Raw genomic sequence first — 22,570 nt, 5'->3', positions numbered from 1 at the left:
ATTTTTATCTATGAGAATGTTACTATATATATTGTAGGTATATGATTATTATTTTTCCTTATATATTTAATAGGTTTTTAGTTATTATTATTATGTACAACATATTTCTATTAAATTTTTGTTACTATATTTATTTTAATTCTTTGTCATTAATATATTCTTTAATATTATAATATGCTTTATTTATGAGTATTTGTTTAAGTTTATTAGTAAATATTATATTTCTAGGTTCTTCCTTTAGGGCTTCTGGTAGTTTATTATATATTTTTATAGACATTACATAGGTACTATTGGAATGTAGGCTCATATTAGAAGTTGGTAGCATTAGTCGGTTTTTGTGTCTTAGTGACCTGTTTGCATGTCTGTCTCCACGTTTAGTAAATAAGATAATATTGTTTCTCACAAACTTACATATTTCTAGAATATAGATGCATGGTAAGGTAAGTATTTGGTGCTTTTTCAACGTTTACTACTCTCTATCTCCACCACTCCAGCCGGTGCAGCCATGTAAAGTTTGTCATAGTATTGTGGTATCAAAAATATTTTGTTCCTATTACGGTCTATTGTTAGACATATTTTTAGATCAGAGATAGACTTCGAACCCTCTCTTCTGAAATATAATTGTGCATTCAGAATGTGAAACTTACTTAAAATAAAAACATAATAAAAAAAACAAATGAGAATAAAATTGTCGGGTTAAACTAGTTAAATTATAGCTTAAAAGACTTGTATTCAAATACATAACAACTGATTGGGTAACACATTTTTTGCTTTGTAATCTGTGATCAGAATTGTCATTTGTCATGTTGCTGCAGTAATCGTTTCGCGACTTTTGTTTTCTTGTCTCAAAATAATTCCGATTAAGTTCACGTGTTCAACTATCTTAGTTAAAATCAAGTAACGCGATTGTAATACATTAGTTAAAGTTATTGTGAGTAAATTTCGGTTGTGGTACATGTGCGTACGTTCACAACAATGGAGAACCTTGATCTTAGCAATAACAAGAACGTGTCTCTCAGTTTGATAGCTGAGTACGGTGGTTCAGACTCGGATTCAGACGACACAGAGACTCGTTCGAATGAGAATACCGGGAACGATGATTCTGATGCTGCGGAACTTAGTGAAATGGTGTTGAAGAATAATATAATAAATGCGTGTGCTCACGGGCCGTTGTCGAGGCCGCGAGGGGTGGACGAGGCGGATGTGAGCAGGCACATGATCATCGACAGCGCGGAGAGCGGTGTGGTGGAGTACGAGGTGACGGAGTACCGGGACGCGGACAGCGAGTCCGACAGCGACTCCTCCAGTGACTCCAGCGACAGCGACGTCGACTCCGTCAAGGACATCGATGAGGTCTCCAGTGGGTATGTACCACTCACACTCTCATAATGCTTATTCATTATAATATTTCATATATACATAAGTAAAGTCTTATGCACACATGGTGTATGTAGTGTAAAAACAAAGGTAAGTACCATTGCTATTAGTAGATGAACTTAGTCCATAGAATTAGATTAGTTAATATTATTATACCTTAGTAAAACATTAATATTATATAAAAGCCAATTTTGAAATTATTTATCAATATTTGACCCTTGTTACTAAAAGTCATAAGCTTCATAAGAAATATGTGAAAGACACTTTTATCACTACAAATGAGTTATTATTTAACATAAGATACACAACATTGTAAGCCTCTTTATATGAAATATATATGAATAAAGACTCTTTTATGTATTCAATTTGAAAAACATTCTGGAATACTTTACTTTCAGGAATCAAATTTCTTATTAAAGAACTCTTGACTAGAATTAAAATTAACAATGGTAATTCCAAATTAATATATTTTCAAAACATGTTTTTGAAAGTGTTAAATTTCACAAGTCATACTCGGCAAATGTTCACTGCATAATATTTAAGTAACATTTCACCTTGAAAGATGTTTGGTAACTTAGTGTTTATATTATTAAAGCAATATTTAATTAAGCTGTTTCCATTCATACTGTTATGAAGTCATTTTTTTGAGTAACTGAGTTGAAATGTTTTTTTAATGTACCCTCATTTTTTTTGTGGTAACTTTTAATCTTTAAATTTGCAGGTTTCATAATACAACTTCAAACTAGTGAATGTCACGTTTTCTTAATTTATGGTAATTTTATTACAAACAATAAATAAACTAATCAAAGAAAATTAATGATATTAAAACAAATAAAATGTCATATCATAATTAATGACATAAGTATCTCTTAAATGTTTTTGTTTGACTTAATTGTTTTTGTAAAAATACAAGAAACAGACAAAGAACTCTCTAATATTAATTTTCTTTTGATTTAATTGATAGAGATTTATTAGTGACTTACAACCACTTATTATTTAGATACTTGACAAATAATATAGTAGATTACACAATAAACAAAACAAGAACAAATACATTTTTCATCATGCCAACTTTTGCATTGACATTGTGAAACCACTGAGTAAGCTTGTCAGGGAGATAAGAGCAAATTGAATGTTTACATTGCATCGGTTTATCACTAAAACATTGAATGTCATTGTTTTAGCTTCAAATTGATTGCTTATCATGCTAGTAAATCAATTTTTGAATTTTTTTCATCAGCTTGTATGTGATAGTATTAGTTTGTACCTGTGACTGTTCTCTATGAATGATTGATCACTTTTTGCCTTATTAGCTTATTTAAAACAAGATGACATGCAGTTTTTCACATTAACATGTAATCTTTGACACTCACAACTATTATGGCTTGCCTTTGGTGAAATAACTTTATAACTGTTTTGAGAGATTAATCTAAAGTCGCAAAAATCCTATTAATATTAGTATAGTTAATGACTTTGTATGAAGGGTAATTTTAAATTGAGGTTCATTATTAATTTTTGTTTCTATCATCACCCTGTATGTAAATTGTCTGCTGTGAGTATAATATTTGACCTAGACACTAACCTCTTTACTATTTGGGTCACTAAGGCTGGAAGTTATACAGCTGTCCTTGATTATATTTTAATTTTTAAATCATACTCTACAAAAAGAGCTTTAATTATTTAACTAGCAAGTAATTGTTTCCAGTCACGTATTTAACGACGTACTTATAATTAAAACAAAATAACTCAGCAATAATCAATTTATTGTCTTAAAAATATTTAATAACAGTAAAATGTATTTTTTTTATGACTTCAAACACTTAAACTTTTTGTTAACTCGGATATCAACCCTTAAGACATTTCACTGGGAGTTTAAATGGTTACTCTTGTGCTGTTGACCACTTGAATTCATTTGGAGTATTTATATCAATTTATAATAATTTACCTCTTTTGCAGAGATGAATTCGAAGGCCACAGCAGAACTACCAAACCAGAAGCCCCAAAGGTGAATGGAGAACTGGGCATTGAAGACCTGCCGCCTATAGAGGACCTTGCCATCAGTCTGCCCGCCCAGGAGACCACGAAGATCGGAACCATTGCCAGTATAGTTGATAGATTAGGTAAGGGCTAAACTAAAAAAAACATATTTGAAGCTTTTTAAGTAAAATCTCTTTCAGGAATTTAATGAAACGTGAAAAGGCCAATAAAAAAAAATTGTAAATCGAATGGCTAAGATCATTGAGACTAAGTTATGTCCTCTTTTTACGTGGAGTCCCTGGTAATCATTTTTCGGTAGTCGGTAACCGGTAAAAAACTGTAATTGTATAAGATTGACCTGTCTGACACATATAATTTCATATTAAAAACAAACGCTAAACGTCGAAATGATATTTTTGAACTGTCGTTATTCGTACTGAGAGAGGTTGACAAATAAATGTCTGTATCGTCGTCGTAAGTGTCAATGCTAGTGTTCACAACTACGTTATTAAAAAATAAAACAATACATATTATGTAAATGGAAAGGCTATTCGTACATAATTGAACCGGCGCTGACTTATACCCACCCGACCCAATTGGCGCTGCAGCCAAGTGCTCGACCCGGGTCGGGATTCCCACACGATATTATTGTATGACCTGCATATAAACTATATTATGCTCTCGAGATTCATAATATGCAGTTTTTTCTTAAACTTTGAACATCTAATTGAATATTTGAGGGATTAATAAACTTAAAAATTAGATGAAACTTTTATCCAGCAATGTATTTTACATTTTATAAAATTCTCGTTTCACAATGTTAGATACTTTTCCATAACAGCTTGAACAATTTCTTTTATATAATATATAATTGTTAATTGATTTTATAAATATATAATTGATTTATATAATTTTAGTAGGTCTTAAAATCGGCCACTATCTATCACTATCAAAAAGGTTTTTTACTATATTTTTCTACACCAGATTGCTTAGAAATATTTTTATGACAAAATAACGTTTGCATGGTCAGCTAAATGTCTGTATTTCTTTGTTGTCCTCTAAAATGCATAACTATTATACAAAAGCTCACTGAAAAGAAACAAATACATAATTTATCTATTTGACTTTAAACGAGAAAGCCTTTCCGCTCGCAAACAGAAAAATCCCATGAAGTTTAAAATACTTCAGCCAATCATTAATAAACTCTTTACTTATAACCCTTCTGAGTTACATAAAGATTTTAGTGAGTTAACATTGATTTTATTGGAGACATCGGCCCGTACGAGTCACGGTGGATGCCCTTGACTGCCCCCGAGCCTTTGCCGTGACCTCCATCGATTTCCGTGTGTTTTTGCAATCGATACAAATACTACATTTCTTTACCCGTACGTTGGTTTATTTATTTGTATTGTTTATTATTGTTGGCGTATAAAATGTCTCGACTCTAGTTGGTTTTCTTATGATTAAAATTAACAAAACAAAAAAGCAATAAGTCTTGTACCAACTTATAACTGGTGAAGCTTTAGAGCTCTGTTCTTAGGGTCCCGAACCCAAAGGATTAAAACGGCCCCTTTTATCGATGTCTGTCTGTTTGTCCGTCACCAGACTGTATTTCACGAACCACAGAAGTAGACCGATAGTCGACAGAGGTTAAGCAACATTGTTACGGTAATAAATTTGTACAAATGTGGGTGACAAATACTCTCAATTTATTTGTCACCTTAACGAGCTGTTTGTCTTTAACCTATTTGTACGGAACTTTCAGTGTTGCGAGTCCGACTCGCGCTTTTACCAGTGTTTTTTAACTTGAAAAAGAAGATTGAAGTTTTCAATAGCTTGTTTTGTTATATCAGCAAGAGATATACTCTGCGATATACATATTAACTACCTTACAAATATTGTTTTATTGAAAGTGTACTTTATCCACAGTTATAGTTCGCGCATTGCCAGAGACACCAGCCGTTAACTTAGACAGCGTGCTGTTCCTTGAAAATGGCGCCAAAGCCCTTGGACGGGTATTCGATGTATTTGGACCTGTAAGTATTACTCAATATCCTAAATTTAATACATGCTTATAACTTGCCTTTGAACTATTAAACGAGAGAGAGATTATCGTTATAGAAAGATATTGTATGGTCAGCAGCATAAAATGAACACAATCAGGATTTCAGAATAACTACACAATTTGTTTAAAATTATAATTATAGTAGGATACGTATTATAAAACAAATGTATAGAATTAAAAAACCTAAAAAATGAAATATAGTCTAGTTAAAACATATTAAACACCAATTCCTACATTTTACTGAACAATACTTTGTAAATCTATACGAGTTAGCCGACTTCTATAGCGTTCGTTAGCTAACTGTACTAAAACATGCTATGCTACAAAAAAACTCTCATAAAAATTGATACTTTATTTACCCCTTGGCTTTACTTCAAATTTAACTCGGCACAAATGTCCTACAGTTATCAGTTCACCCCATAACTTAGGACAATTTCAGGTCAAAAAACTTATTAGGCGATCAGCCAAAACCTTTTAAAACTGTTAGACATTTTTGCTCAAGGGTTGTACTTACTTCACTTGGCACTTATCCAGTGTAAATATTGTCTTACATCTCTGTAGATTACGCAGCCTACAAATAACGCTATAATGGCGAATTACAGCTGCTAACGACTCTTATACTCCATAAAAATATGAATATGAATGTGTATAGACATTACCATAAGCAGGCGACAGAGTTGTGTAATGGTGATTTTACGACTGCAGATAAATCTTAAATAGCCGTTCATAAGCTTTTCGATTACTCTGTTGATTGAAGTAATGGTTTAATTCCTGTAGGTCTTTAGATTTATTTGACTGATACTTGACAGCTGTGATTAATTAAGTGAACTGGATTTCGCGCTTTACAATTATTTAATTATTTCTCTTTATATGACATTCAAACAATAGGTATTGGTTTTCATTTGAAGATATATATCCAAAGTATGTAAAGGCTTAAAATATTTTATTAAAATTAAGTTTAATTCAATGTGTAGAGAAGATATAGATATACCATTTATAAAGATAGTACTTACTATCTCTTGTTGTGGACAGGTCACAGAGCCTCACTACTGCGTACGGTTCAACTCGTCCGAGCACGTCCGCGAGCGCGGCGCGCAGCCCGGCATGGACGTGTTCATCGCGCCCATGAGCCAGCACACTAACTACGTGTTCCTCTCTGAACTCATGAAGTAAGCTCATACAGTCAACGTAGTAGACAGATTTAATTGAAAAACGACTGAGTTTTTAACTGCATTAGATTTTTGAAATTTCTGGCTCCCTTCTAGCAATATTCTTTTATTGATAAATTATTTTTATTTCAGAATCAAAGGTTCTGACGCATCATGGTTACATGATGAAGAGCCTCCACCTCATCAAGTCGACTACTCAGATGACGAGGAGGAGCGCAGAGCAAACAGAGCCAGGAAGGAACAGAGAAGACAAGAGAACAGAACAGAAGACTCAGAAGACGGTGAGACTTCCAAAAACACAAGAAAAGTCCCGGAGAGGCGCAACCAAAGACCCTCAGAGTCCAGCAGCCGGTTCGGCAGCGGGCCCAGCAGGGGGCGCAACCCCTTCTGCGCCGGCTCGCGGCGGAGCAACCCGCCGGGCGCATTCCCCCGCGCGGGGCGACCCTGGCCCGCCAGCCTGGCCACGCGCGCGCCGGGGCCCGACGCGGGCTGGGCGCCGGGCTGGGGCTGGGCGGGCCGGGCCCCGGCGGGGGCAGGCCGGGCCCCGGCGGGGGCGGCGGGGGGCTGGCCGACGCGCTTCCCGCCGCCGCCGCTGCTGCTGCCGTGGGGCGCTCCCGCCTGGCTCAACACGGCGCCGCCGCCGCCGCCCCCCACATAGGCGGCCCCGCTGTAAGCTCTATCTCATAATAATTAGTCGATAGTTAGTGCAGTAACTTGTCTAACAATACTAAAGTGTGGTTATCCAAAAATAAATTTATATTTATATGGAATAAACGATGATTATATTACAGTACTTACATGTTTTATTTTTATTTTTTTACTAGATCTGGCATTTTTATATACTTATTATTTTAGTTATGTGCTTGTGAATATTTATAATCATAAATTCGGAATGTCAATAAAAAATAAATCATCAATGGAGTTTATATTATTTTGAAAACAATAAATGCATGCCATGGTATATCTGAGATCGTTGGGTCGACATTCTGGATCCTAAAAGCTAAGCTGAGTAAGGCATTGTTTTCTTTAAAAAAAAGTGCAGTTTTGAGGATAGGGTAAATGTCAAAATCAAACACAAATAACTAATTTTGTGATTTCTTTATTAAATATTTCATGTTAGAAATTAACTAACGATCGAATTTCGTAATCATAATGTTAAAATAAAAAAGTTTTTAATAATAAAGATTACATCTAAAAAATACTGCTCTCGGACTATGCAAACATAAACGCTTTGTCTAAATCTGCTGCCCTAACTGACGAACCGTCAAAGTAAACTGGTTAATATATAATAATTTTGCACTCAAATGATCACAACGTAAAATGATGCACATTTCACAAAATACAGGAATATAAAACGTCGATTACAACTAAACATAATAAACTAGATCTAAAAACTATCCGGTCGTAAAATGTTATATAATTCTACGACGAAATAAATGGATACAGGGTGTTTAATATTACGTTACTGAGGTGGTAGTATACATAGCACTATCAGTGACATTGGAGACATTTGAAGTCTTGTAACAGTTGAGGTTATAAAATTGGAGCAAAATGTAACAACTGAAAATATAAAAAGCAGATTTTATACACAACTTAGTTATAATGTGACAAATCATCTAGTGAAAGCTAAGTTCCATCTAAAATGTGTTTTGGCTAATAAGATAAAATGTTCGTGAATACAAATGCCTTTAGCTGTGAATAGTTAAATACAATATTTTGACTTCAAATTGCCAAATAGCTGCTTATAAATAGCATATATTTTAATAGTGAACACATCGAAAGTTTTGGTGGTAGCACTTTACCTTAGATGCTAAAATGCGTAAGGCGTGATTTGATGAAATGCAATAACTGACAAGAATACATCACTAACGTGCTATGTATAATACTGATTACACATAAAAAAACTGATTAGGCCAAAGTAAATTATAGTAAAGTTCAAAAATTCAACATAAACATTAATCTCGTGCTGCCTTAAGATTAAATAATAGCATACACGATTATCGTCAATAGAGACAAAAGTGATACTAAAAAAACTTTGCATTTTTGTGTACAATAACTAAGTTTTAGACAGCGTATACAAATAAATCGATTCTCTTTAAATAAACGTTCACATGTAAATCATTTCAATAATTTTGCAACACATCGCACCAATATAAAAATAAATATAAATGCAATCAATGCTCACGATTCTAACGTCCGATATAACCACCATATTGTCCAAATAAAACCTCCAATCAGTATCTACATATATAGGTTAATTTAACCTCCTTTTACATAATCTGAACTCCAAACGACATTAGCGCATTCCTACAAAGTGAAGTAACAATTTCAAATGTCTGATTAAATTGACAATTCCGTCGAAAGTAGACAATTTGATCTCTGTCCTAAATCTCAGCATTATGCCTATACAGTAAATTTCTTAGCAATTTCATTTAAGTTAATAGAACACTTACAAATAGTGTATAAATTGAAGCCAAATCTTTAGATAATAATATTCTTCAGGCCTAATCATACTTCACACATTCCAATCTTCTAATTATTGCTCTCTATCCTAACAGTACCAAATGCAGATATATGTAGATAGTGACCGTCCAACCGCCTCGAAGGGAACCAATAAACTTAACGACAACGGAGCCAATAGGCGCTTGTAAACACAACTTAAACACAGCTTACTACTATTACGTGTGACATACAGGAGTAACTGATTACTGTATCAACTTATCTTAGTTTCGTTATAAAAATACAGATTCCTATATTAAAATAATTCTCAATAAGCTTAGCTTGCCGTCTGAGACTCATGGTTACATGCCTCTTCGGGGCTTCATTTATGTCAAAATGTTTAAAATTATAATTAATTGGACTCGGCTCGTTGGAGCGGGAGCGGGTGCTGCGATGGACAGACCACTGCGGTCTGATGTAAGTACGCACGACTGGGATCACGCAAGTCGTGTTGGGAGTCGCGTCTGCTCGCCGCACCAACGAGACCGAGCCGCAAACGATACACGTTAACAGAAAACGAATCCGAGCAGTCTTCCATTAAATACGTAAAAATATATCGCAATTGATACTTAAACAATTCGACGACTATCACTAATAGTGAATACTAAAAAAGATATACTCAAAATTTGATCATAATATAAACTTAATTCTAAACGATTAAAGAAATATTACTTTTCATCTACTTCATTAATTTAAGGGTTATAGTTTGTATCGATTACAAGTTAGGAACTATATCTACTACTGTACAGATTAAAAAGAAAATAATGATTATGATTTTCATAGTAGTGAGTTTAATACTTTCATTACATCGACGTTATATGTATGTATGTAGACTTCTATATAGTCTCTATCGAACCGAACGAGGAACTAAAAGGTGTTTGATCGAAAAATATGTGGCGGTCGGCTGTCTGACAGGCCGCGCCGCCGCTAGGCTGCCGGGATCGCGACATACTAAACTACGGTACGATAACATTGCTTTTACAGGCAAAACTAGTAAACAAATATATTGTTAATATGTCAATACAATATGTTCTGCTAAAAATATGTAGCTTAGTCGTATCACTTCTTAGTGTGGTGTTGTCGAGTTAATATTTAGAATATTAAGTTTTATATTCATCTAAGACACTACGTTCTACATTCTAATATTCACAGAGATTGATACAGTTAAGAATATGGAAAAGGCGAAACAGCGTGTGCCCTGCTACACAACGACTAACTAAAAAATTATAATAGAAAATAAACGTAAAATAGACAGCCAATCAGACGCTACGAACACACGGGCACTGCTCAAAAATATTTCCTCCTCACGTAATGGAAGTCAGTCTCTCGTTATAATAAAACAAAATCAGATCGATCGAGAGATTTCGCGTGTAAAAATAATTAGAAATACTTTTGAGGAGTGTCAAGAAAATACTTTACAGACCACCGCTAGAGTTCATTAAGTGGTGGTTATATGTGTGCCACGAGTATGCAGCCCCAGCGGTGGTGTGTAACACCCTTAAACGATTAAAACAGTGAAGGCAACGTTAAGTGCACATTATCATAAACATCGCGTACCTAAATAGTGTCACTGTTACATTATTACTCAGTAAATATGCTGCCTCTATGTAGATATTCGCAAAATACACATCTATACGTAAAACTTGTTTGTTGTACCGCGCGGGGCTCTCTAGTAATCAATTAACATTGAAGTATATTTATTGCCTTTATTAATTATACTTCATACTGTTATTGTAAAAAATGATTACGTAAATGAGGTAAAGCATACATTCGGAAGCCATTGTTTCCCAGTCTATTGTCAACTGTTTAGCTTGTAAAAGTTGATTATGATTATCTATTTCCTCTTTCCTTGCCTAAAAGTCCTGTCAACGTATTCATAATCATAGCTAAACACATTTGGTGCGTCGTGTGATGTCGCCTCGCGCGGTACGCAAACACAATATTGTGACAATTAATATTTGTTCTGATAAGTATACAAGTCCTCTAATTGAGTATCACGATTAAAATTATGTAAAGCTTATGGCATTATGGTACATTAGTTCACCAATAAAATAAATATTTCATCACCACCAATTCTAAATGCATTTTTGACAGTCACTTGAATTTTAATTAGTAAATACATGATGATCATTGTGGTAGCATCACGAGAACGGGAAGACATTGATGTGTAACTTGAGAAAGTTCGAGTTTACATGGTCATACAATATGGCGGGCATTTGAAGCACTTATTCCGTAGGGAAATAAATCTTAGCACTATTTCCTACGGCTTGAGTTGATTACTTATGTAACACCTAGTACGAAACCTGTGTACAGAAAACTGTACGCGTCCATCTCAATCTAGTCCCAGAAAACGGATAGACATGTCGGAAGCACTAATAGTCTCACTAATATAATTGTATAATAAATATTCAAGAGCTACTGATGAGTAGATCTTAGTAACAGTACTGTTTGAAATGTATTCCCCAGTAATGTCACGTGTCCACTTCGGTCTGCCGCCATACACCAGCCCTGACCATGTAATTCCATGTGAATGCTGCCACAATAATATAATTAATGCCTACCCCATATTGTTTTGAAAATCTTTCCAGCTACACCTTAATAAGCTGCAATTTTGAATTTTAAATGCAGACGCAACATGCATTTTTAGCTACTAAAGAAACATATTTTGCACAATTGATTTTAAAACTGATCTTGTTAACATGTTGTTCTAGCAACTAAAAATCCACGGAAAAAATACAAATAAAAATAACGCACATTTCAACAATTCTGTCACATAAACATAATATACACCGCACATGATCCTCCAAACGCAACATAACTTAACTTGCATTGATTCTCAACTTAGAGCTCGCAAATGAACCCAAACTAGTCGTATTCACATTCCGCGCGACACCAGCCAGCGTGGGCTCGTGTCGCGAGCCGCAGTCCAACGTTTAAAACCATTACTGTTGAGACGAGACCTGAAGCTGTGCGAGCTGCCGATAGCGCGGTCTCGGGAACAGCGGTGGTTTTACCGTTGGTTACCGGCGGCCTCTACTGTGGGAAGTATACGGGGTAGAGCAAGACGGGCAGCAGCCCTTATGTGTTGTCGACGGGGCGGATGGTGCAGTCGCCCACGGTGGTGATGGGCGTGATGGTGACGGAGGAGGGCGTGGACGAGGACACGGCGGGCTCGGGCGCGGGCTCGGCCGCCTCGTACTTGTCGTCCTTGTCGTCGGCGGGCGGCAGCTTCACGATCTGGCAGTCGCCCACCGTCATGATCTGGGTCTCCATGGCCACGGGCGGCACGTTGTCGTCGGGCTCGACGCGCGAGTCGTCGTCGTCGGAGGACGAGTCCGACACGTCGATGGTTCTGTCGTGCGAGGTCTCGGTGTTCATGCTCTGGTCGGTGTCCACGTTGCGGTCGGGGTCCACGCTGGTCACGCCGTACGAGCCGTACGCGAGCGGGTTGTAGATCATTTCGGTAAGGTATGAGAAGTCGCCGAACGGTAGGTTTGTCGCGTTGTAGTTTTCGTTGGGGCGTCCGTCTGGAAATACATATCTTCCGTGATTACCGGTCTAACGCAGATTTTCGTGGTTAGTTTAGATGCAATTCTTCATGCGTATGTTCAGTCGCCAATATGTTATAATGACGCTTGGGTTAAAAAGCATGCGAAAGCAAAAAATAGGACATTCATCTAGACGTTTTATGGTGCTTCAATTAGTATTGTTAGTAACATCAATTCATGTCAAGACGTCATTTCAGAACCTCGGGTTTTTTAATGCGGTTCAAATTAAATGATTTTTCATTTCTTAGGCGACCATTTTGTATTTATTTTTCTATGATAATTATTATTTGCCCTGCATAAGGGCAATATTATGTTTACTATGAAAAGATAAAATAATGTAGTATTAACACCGATTAGTACCAAAGAATAATTCCCAATTTTGTGACTACCCGTAATACTTGTTCTGACAACATTTTGGAAACAAATTAACGCTTCTCATGTCTTAGTTCTGTTTTAGTTGCAGTTGTTCACGAAATCTGTTTTACCGATATGACGAAATTGTTTCCAAAATGTTGTATGTTATTACAAGTAAGCGGGCAGTGTTGCATGCGTCAAAAGTGTTTTATACTAACAAAGTTTGTTGACCGCGATCCCGTACTGCATCGGTATTGACATATCAAGATCCAAACCTAAGAAAAGAGGTGCGTTAGCCAAACAGCGAATCTAACGTTGGACCCAATCTCTACACATTTAAAATAATAGTACATTTTCTTTTAAAACCTGTACACATATGTGAATTTATAAAAATATGTTTCATGTTATTTTTACATCTTAAAAACTCAACTCAACTAGGGACATCAAGAAATCGATTATTGATAAATAAAAATGGGCTCTTAATTTTTGTGATTGGATAAAAACACTATTGTAACAGACATTAAAAAGAAACGTCTTCATTGGCTGTCATATTATACACATATGATATGACATAAGTATGAGAATAGGTCCAACGCAGCGCTACATAAAGCAAAATGCAAAGGCCTCGTGTGGACATATCTAGGATTAACAAAGTAACTACAAAAATTAAACAACAAATTCTATCTACATTTCTAAATAACATCAACTGCTAACATTATTGCATCAGAAAACCAACCAAATTCTTATAAACAACCAGACTACCGCAAATGTATTTGTAAAACCAGCACGTAGAGTCGATGAGTAGTTTAAAATTTCCAAAAACGCTCGCCTACCTTCAAAAAATGCGTATTTAGAGTAAAAGTTGTGTTCGCTTGAGCTTTTTTGTATCACAATAGCAATAACTACTTATTGCATATGATTGTACTTCTTGTAATGACAACGTCACTAAAATGACACCCTCGGCAAGGGTATAGGTGTTACCAATTAATAAAACGATCTGTACTTGTAAATAATGGTCTTCATCCACTCTCGTTGCTGATTATACTTATACAAGGTAATCAATGACTCAATCAAGATGCCTAGATACGTCCACACATATTAAAATTGCTATAAACGCACACATATAACAAAAATAACGAAAACATAGTGAGTAATACAATAACACTCGGATATTATTCATGACAAAAACATTCCGTTCGTGAGTCAGGACAAGTAATAATTGTTCGTCAAGTTTAATGAAAGCAAAGTTTACTAAATTATGTTTTATACCATGCTTTGGGTAGAATTATTTTATTTATAGGAAACGAATCGAACGGACATTAAAGGTTTACATAGAAATTTTCACTCTTCTACATTAAATATACTTTAATTAGGTACACAAATAAAAGTAACAATCTTGATGGAACTTTTTACACAAATGCATATTTGTTGTTGTTCGTAACCTAATGAAAACTACTTCCAAAAAATAACAAAATTGGTACTTTTACGAGAGTTCTATTGCACGTACCTTGTCGGTTGATGAAGTAGTTCTTGGGGGGGCGGCCTCGCTTCCTCTTGAGCAGCAGCTGCTGGCCGGACGGCGTCAGGTGAGACATCTGCGGGCTCGGGCCCATCACAGTGCCGCCGGTCAGGACACAACCCTCCATGTCTGCCGGAAAATATTTATAATATAAGAGCTAGAATTGTCAGGGACACAAGAAACTTTGGACTAGTAGAAATGGCAATAGAAGTCCAAACTATCACCATCTTTTAAAGTAAGCTTGTTGTTTTAAAGTAACATTTGCGGAGGATAGATCTTGTTCCAAGATTTGTTGTTGTCTTGCTTCTGCAGAGTTTTACTTTAAGAGATTAAATTAATCAAATGTTTAGGTCACAAATAAGCGTGAACTTGTTAGTGAAAGATTTGCAGCAGTAACTTGCAAATATTAATATTAATGGCAGGCACAGCGGTTACTAGTGAGAAGGTGTAGTGTGCGTACCGAGCGAGGTCTTGGGCGGGCGGCCGCGCTTCTTCTTGATCTTGGGCGTGAGCGGCAGCGGCGTCTTGCGCGGGCGGCCGCGGCCCCTGCGCGGCGGGTCCAGCAGGCTGTCCGCGTTGAGCTCGTTGCGCACGGGCTCCAGCGTGGCGTTCAGCACCACGGGCGTGGCGCGCGGCGGCAGCATGACGTCACCGCTGGCCGTGAACACCAGGTGCCCCGACTCGCGGTGCGTCGTGCGGACCATGCCCGACATCACCTCCGAGTTGTTCTCGCGCTTGCTGCTCGATGTGTCGTTAGCCATGTCCACAGTTGGGTCCTCCTGCAATTTTTGAAAGTTGAGATTTTTTTAACTAAACGAGAGCAGCAAACTACAAGGTTTTGAATAATTACATCTTTTTAAAACAGCAACATCCAATCAAACTATGATTTGTTAAGTTTACATTATTATTGAACCAATCTATGCTGTTAACCTTCTTGATTTAATGTTCATTACGAAACTCCGACCACCTAATCAATGTCATTATCCACCATATCCTCACTTACGCCTTGGAATATCCGTCCTCAAGTCTACTGGTATCGATCCCCCGCACTGTAGTACGCTACATACCTTCTCGCAGATCTTGGTGTGTACACGCAGCTTGTCGGAGCGCGCGAAGCTCCGTCCGCAGCCGCCGCACGTGAAGGGCCGCTCGCCCGTGTGCGTCAGCTTGTGTCGCGTCAGGTGAGACGAGCGCTGGAACCTGGCGGTGGACGATAGTAAGACGGTTAATTAATAAAGTAAATGTAAATAATATTGTATAGATGCAATTAGTTGGTTTTTTAGTTTGATTATTACTAATATGAACTATGGAACACTTCCTAAAGCTATTCCTGAGTGAAATATAGCCCAAATGATTAAACCCCTTGCTTTTGCCTTCCTATGGATAAAGGAATGTAATAAAAGGTACGGTCTCGAACAAATTTCTCCATTTGATCAAATATTTTGCAATTTTTCCCCTTTCGACTGTTACTTACCTCCTCTATCACACTCTGTCTTTTACACGAGTTAATTCTTTGATATAAAATCCTGGCTGTGGAATACGTGACAAAGTACTGCAACTCATTAAACTGTCACCCTAACACGCATTGTAAATGATACAGCACCCAATTTTGGATTGTAAATTTAAGCTCCATATATGTATATTACCTATAAAGGTGAATATATATTGTCTCACCTAAGATCACAGACATCGCACACATGCGGGCGTCCCTCCTGAGCGTCGTTGGCTGCCGAGTCCGATACCGAGCCGCTGGAATCTGTCTCCTCGTCATCCTCCAAATGCTTGATGTTGCCTTTATCTGGTAAAACAATATTTTGGATGTTAGAATAAATTCGGACCTATATGAGGTAAATGTGATGTAGGTGAGAAGTAAGCTTAAGAAATCGAATAATTGTAATTGAAACTCGAAGTTACTACTAAACTATATTTGCTATATTATTAATAAAGGACTACAGTGTTTTTATAGCACATTAAATTATGTCTAAATACAAGTAAAAGCAGCTCTAACTAAAGCTGAGATATTTCTTCATAACTAATATAGGCAGCATTTTGTCTGTCATGGCAAAAAGAAAGTAGCAACACTAAAAGATATACAAGCAATGTATCAATTATAGAATATAGACATCTACTTGTATGTATATTCCTTGATATGATCATAACTGACATTACTACATACTGACTGCTTGATGACGATGAAATGACGATAAATAAATAAAAGAAACGCTCCGATACCTAATGAGAGCTCACCGTCTGAATCGTCCTGGTCGTTATTGGCGGGTTTCTGAAGTACAGCCAGTTGTACCACCTTGATGCTGCCCGGCTTCGCTTCGTCGTGTGGCTTTGTGTCGTTGGTGGGGACACCTGGCGGACAACAAAAATTATAACGTTAGAAAAAATCACTTAAATCAAAATTTTATATTCCAGATTGGTTACTAAGTTTTCCACTACACCTAAACTGTAAATAAAATAGGTAGCTGTTTGACCACGCTTACTATGTTGACTAAATAGGCCGCAATGAAGGTCTTTGAATTCTACACCAAAATATAGTACTTTATTCCTGTTCCAAATTAACCGAGGTTGGTATAATGTGTGAGACACATTTCATTTCATTCTTTCTGGTTACTACTAACTCATTCATCAGGTAATTAGTTAGCAAGACGAATGAGAACAATCGTTCGATATGATCTGGTTTGTTTTGTAAGTAGTTACAAATTTTAACACACCATTTAATTTTATCTTTTATTTATTAATGTTGTGGGCTAACTGATTTATTACAGTAACTAATCTAGTGACATTTCCTTAAATATTGTTTAATTAAGACAATTTGCATTCTAAATGTTGTCGGTGGGCACATAATTAAAATTTTAATGGTCTATTACAAAAATAAAATGGTAAAAGTGTAACGACGGAATTAAAAAGAATATTTAAATTAATTTAAATTAATTCTAGTGATAAGGTCTTTTATATGATCACGTAAATGATGAGTTGTTAACCTTTTACACAATTGTTGTTTGTTTCTCAGTGAAAGTGTTTGCGTGGGTAGTACTTTCTTCTATTAGTACTTGAGCAGTTTGAACTGTACCTAGTAATAGTAATACATCTTAATACCAGCGTCTAACTGTATCTCGGTTTGGTTGGACCTCTATAGAAATATAATATCAAACACAGCTACTTTAAATAAATTATTTTTTCACATTTATCTACTTGCAGAATAAACTTTTTCATTTCATAAAACATATATTACAATATTAAAACCTAATCATTCGAAACCACATTCTAGAAATACTTAAAAAAAGATTTCAACCGATTAAAAATACCTCATGAAATGATATCTAGAGAAAAACTTCGATCAAAATTTTATTTACAGTTTATTATCTTTACTTCTAGGTACTACATTAAGATTCAAGTTAGTTTAAATCTGATTCGACTCCATTCCAATGCTTTACGACAGTGTGTTCTAACAACCAGTTTCCACTATTATGCACACATGTGCTCCTTTATCTCGTATTTACAACTAAACGTGAATTAATTATGATGCAATCTTATGAATGAATCAGGAAATGGATTGTTGTATTCGTGGTACAATTATGAGGTTACAATGAAAGTTTTTAGGGTTCCTTGACCAAACGGTAAAATGTAACCTTATTACTATGTACATATTAGCTGGCTGTCCGTTCGTCTGTCACGAGGCTGTATCTTATAAACTGTGATAGTCGGGCTCGCACTATGAACGGTTTTTTTTTTTACATCATTTTTTTTTGTTTTCAACTCTTATAGATCTCTTATTACGTTTTTATTTTGTACTTATAAATATTTGAATTCTTAAAGCGTATCTACATTCAAGTGTGACAAGAAAAACTTGTAGTTCTGAAGCCCAATAAAAATATCGGCAAAACATACAAAATCGATAGGCAAAGGAAGTTATCAAGAAATAATAAATTATATCAGAAAAATATTTTTTCATATTAAACATGACATGACAAGTAATTTATTCTATATTAGAAATTATTGATCCAATAATTAAATATCATTTCCTTTCGGCATTAAAACCTCATAAATTATTCAACTGGAAATGTATAAAAACATAATAATGAGTCAAAAACACGTCTGAACAAGTGTCAAATGCATGTATTACCAAACAGTCCGTTTAAAATGTAAAACAACGTCGACAAAATAAAAAAGTAGACAATGAGTTATTTTTTTTTAGCGTCTGGATATTTATATTTCAGTTTTGTATGAGGAGAGCTTTTGCTTTGAATGCGGACTTTATTACTTTTAAAATCTGCAGTTGGGTAAAGACCTTTTCATACAGCAAAGGAAAAAGGTTTGACTTTATAATAGGTGACATAGGTAACGAATAAATTAAAAACGTGACTCCCCTCGAAGAAAAATAATTAAGGACTTGTATGTCATAATATTTGCCCTTACTTGATTTTGTAAGTCTCGCAATGATATAACGTTATTCCAAAGACTAAATAAAAACAAATATTTAAGTAATCCAACACCTATGAACCCAGGTAATATAGCAATCCTTTTTGGAGAAGCATAAGAATCACTTATAAATTAAAAAGAGAACTGCAAATTTCCATTGTATCGTGTCACAAATGTTTTAACACAACTGGTTTATCCATTTAGTGTATCGACCGACTAAGCGGTGTCTCGGGCTTTAATAAAAATGATTATGATTCTAAAGCAGGTAGTTAGGTCATTAACTATATACGTCATAATAATCTGTATCCTATTTACGTCTACAATTTGTACATTATGAGCGAGCAGACAACATTTAAATTGACTTGAATTTGTAGCTAAGCTAACACTACTAAAATATTTACCGGTACTTATGACTAATGTTGGAGGAAAAAATATTCCAGTAAAACTTAGATTTCTTTATTGATTTCGTTGACGTTGAAAGGTAATTATGAAGCTTTCTCATGGAAATAAAAAAAAATGAACCGTAATAGTCAATTTTTAAATAGGATTTTTTTTCACTTTTAAAAATAAAGAGATAAGGAAATACGAGTTTTAGTGCTTTTACAATATCTATATTTTGCACTAAAACATTCTACATAAAACAAAAATAATAATAAATAAGGCTAATTATTAAAAAAAAAACACCAGTAACAGTTTTCCGAGCGTGTTAACTAGACCGTACACATAATTTTCGTAAGAAATTAATCAAACAGAACTATTATTTGAGTCATCATCATTTTTTATATAAGATAAAAACCTCTTTGTCTCATTCTGTTCACACGGGCGTACATTTTTTATTGTACAATTTACACATACAAATATAATAACACATACAGTGTCGGGTTTTACATTGTGACTCATTGTAAAAAATAGACTAGCTGATCTGTCTAGGTAATGAAAAACTTTGTATCATTGTTATAAAAATGTATTATGTATGTGATTCACCTGTATACTGTAAAAGTTAAGATAACAATGGTAATAAATGTTGTCATTATAATGTAGGAATTAGTCGAAATTATAGGACTTAAATAAAATGATTACAGGTACGGCTTATTAAGGGCTAAGAAAGCATGCATCACCGTTTTATTCGAATTCATTGGAGCCATTAATTAACAGAGAAAGAGGATCTATCTAAAAACATCTCGGTAAACCTACAATAAATACTCCAAAATGTAACCTCCCATTTTTACATACATACAAATTATTCCACTCTTAGGAATTTAATCCTTGTATCGGGGGTTTTGTACAAGACCTACCTACACTAAAAAACGAGCATTCGTGGAGACACAAATATTTGTCTTGTGCTACGCTAGGATCAAACCCGGGCCACGATACGCACAGTGGGTTTGGCATGTTGACCTCTGCCTCGGCTAATGCGTTCTAAAACCACGAAATAATTTTCCCTAATTGTCTGTACACCATCACACCAGATGGCTCGAAGCACGCTAATGCAACGTTAACTTTGCCACGTCCTAACCATGGGCTCAGAAATAATAAAAACTGAGAATATACGGCCTCGAGACCTTAACATAAAACAAAAGTGTTTACAAGGTGTAAGTACGATTAAGGAACAATATACAAAAATACACGAGTATACCACTTAAAGCAGAACGAAAAACCTTGGTACATATAATAATAATGGCATGAAAACGTGAACAATGGCAGAGTTAAAACAAATAAACATATACCACAATGGATTATAACAGTGTGGGCCCGTGATTGTGCAAAATGTTGTGAAAGGAAATTATACTAAATTATTGTCTTGCGAGCGATCTATTGTGGAGTTTCTTACTATAGTATCGACTGATGGCACTATTTGATAGGAAACTTTTTGTTGTTGCGTTTCTACTTGACGGCGTTGTCTAATTACAAATTAATTTCTAATTACTATTGTTGTATTTTGCCCTTTTCTTGATATTTAGGATAATTGTTACTGTAAGGTTAAGTTATATCAAGTGAAGGAGTTAATAATACTTTATTTTAGAAATATATCAATTAAATACAAAATAGTAGACTCTACTTTTAACATTCCATTAAGGGGAATTGATCAGTGTATAGAACTTTATTATTCATATCCATTTAAAGTTGGCTTACAGGTTATCACCACTGTATGTTTAAGTAAGTTGCACTGCAGAATTCCAAGAAAACATTTTTTGTACAAAGCCAGTTTAATTTATATTCACAGCATGAAGCTTTATAACTATATAGTAATTTACTATGGTGTACATTTTGAAGATACAATTTTATGTATTACAAATTAAATTTAGAATGTGGCGTAAGCTTTCTAGAGCGCGTTAACACAAGCAACAATTCATTATATTTTTTTAATTCTATTTTCAAACGCGTTCCATTATGTACCTGTCCATCAAGATAATTTGTTAAATAAAAATGAAAACAAATGTCAGTTTTGGCGGGAATCGCAAAAATATACACGACGACTTACGTTATAAAAATAAGTTTAAAAATAGCCCTTTCGTACGCAGTCTCATTATTTCTAAGAAATGTATTTTAATACAGAAGTTTAACGTGTAACTAAAGTTAAAAATAGTTTATTCAGTTTATAATAATATGTACGATACAATGTAGAAACTGGGTATAAAATATAATATGCATGCTGGTGTAATGGTCTGATAATTCTTTATTTTTATTGCGCACAGTGAATGTATTTCCAGATTGGTTTCCTTAAATCGCAGCGTGAACATACTTATTACAATAATTATGATGTGATACGATTTTGATTACTTTTAGGTTATTCTAGTCTTTGGATTTTCGATTATTTATGCAGTGTAATTTATCTGTATTTATTCTGACTTTTATGTGGGTGTATTTATGTTTGCCACGTGCTATCAAGTTTTACCTTACCAAGTTACCAGTGGTTCTTCCGCATTCATAATTTTAAATGCACGGTAATAATTCTACGCGACTGACCTTTTTGCAAGACACGACCAATAAGGTCAGTTTAAGTTTAAATCCGTCTAGGGCTCTTTTTTACAAATAAATCGGAACTCTTTTTACTTTTATTACAAGTATTTTGATACCGAGTTTTTAAAATTGCGCAGACCAAGAACTTTGTATTCCTTATCTGAAAATATCTAAAATGTATTTTAAAAATTATTAAATTGTGTGGTTTACAAATTATATCGTTTAATTTGGAGACCGGTTTAAGGCTAAATGTACCAATTAAACATTTTGGTCATAATCAAACGAGATCAATCAAACGGTAGATAATTTAAGCCACAATATTATATTTGCATAATAAAGTCGACAGAATATTCTTTTAGCTGGAGATAAGTGAACTTTAAATATATTTATTTTCTTATCCGACATGGCATTTAAAAATTAAAAAGTTAATTATGATACAATATTGCATTCCTTTGTTTTTTTTTTCTTAATATTTCACAAAATGACAAGGTTTCAATTTCGTAAGTTGATATTCCGCTTTTAAATAAAGAATCCGCACGTTTACAACTTAAATGTCAAGTTAAAAGAAATCGGATGACTAAGGGTCGGTAGAATCCACTTTTATATAATTTTCGAAACGTGTTTCTGCTCAAAATATGTCTGTACGTTAACCTTTCATTAAATATTCCGA

The 22,570-nt window shown here is 35.0% G+C and overlaps 2 protein-coding genes across 6 annotated transcripts in view; one reads left to right on the top strand and one right to left on the bottom strand.

Annotated features, from left to right (window-relative positions):
- The first annotated feature begins 786 nt into the window (after positions 1-786).
- On the top strand, positions 787-7,246 carry LOC113492252 (H/ACA ribonucleoprotein complex non-core subunit NAF1). The gene is made up of 5 exons (XM_026869689.1): positions 787-1,364; positions 3,334-3,497; positions 5,284-5,390; positions 6,452-6,588; positions 6,721-7,246. The coding sequence occupies exons 1-5, from the start codon at positions 976-978 to the stop codon at positions 7,244-7,246; spliced, it is 1,323 nt and encodes a 440-aa protein (XP_026725490.1). The 5' UTR covers positions 787-975.
- A 425-nt stretch (positions 7,247-7,671) lies between these two features.
- LOC113499264 (transcription factor GAGA-like) overlaps positions 7,672-22,570 on the bottom strand; it is a 28,909-nt gene continuing 14,010 nt past the window's right edge. For 3 of the 5 annotated variants that reach the window (XM_026879684.1, XM_026879677.1, XM_026879693.1), the window contains exons 6-12: positions 16,741-16,869; positions 16,183-16,306; positions 15,576-15,708; positions 14,969-15,287; positions 14,497-14,637; positions 13,208-13,264; positions 7,672-12,614 (exon numbers count right to left, since the gene is read on the bottom strand). In XM_026879684.1, coding sequence (XP_026735485.1) covers positions 12,166-12,614; positions 13,208-13,264; positions 14,497-14,637; positions 14,969-15,287; positions 15,576-15,708; positions 16,183-16,306; positions 16,741-16,869 — 1,352 coding nt within the window. In that variant the 3' untranslated portion in view covers positions 7,672-12,165. The remainder of the gene's footprint in view (positions 12,615-13,207; positions 13,265-14,496; positions 14,638-14,968; positions 15,288-15,575; positions 15,709-16,182; positions 16,307-16,740; positions 16,870-22,570) is intronic. The other 2 variants (XM_026879700.1, XM_026879708.1) reach the window with 2 other exon arrangements.

Source organism: Trichoplusia ni, chromosome 1, assembly GCF_003590095.1.
Source record: "Trichoplusia ni isolate ovarian cell line Hi5 chromosome 1, tn1, whole genome shotgun sequence".
Taxonomy (NCBI): domain Eukaryota; kingdom Metazoa; phylum Arthropoda; class Insecta; order Lepidoptera; family Noctuidae; genus Trichoplusia; species Trichoplusia ni.
Note: the sequence above shows the minus strand (reverse complement) of the source record. Positions and strands in the feature narration are given on the sequence as shown.

What these genes read in the sequence shown, in the direction of transcription:
- LOC113492252 (XM_026869689.1), top strand. Translation starts at nt 976, where the DNA reads ATGGAGAACCTTGATCTTAGCAATAACAAGAACGTGTCTCTCAGTTTG. An exon ending in ATCGATGAGGTCTCCAGTGG is followed by an intron (nt 1,365 to 3,333) that starts GTATGTACCACT and finishes CCTCTTTTGCAG; the next exon opens with AGATGAATTCGAAGGCCACA. An exon ending in TTCCTCTCTGAACTCATGAA is followed by an intron (nt 6,589 to 6,720) that starts GTAAGCTCATAC and finishes TTTTTATTTCAG; the next exon opens with AATCAAAGGTTCTGACGCAT.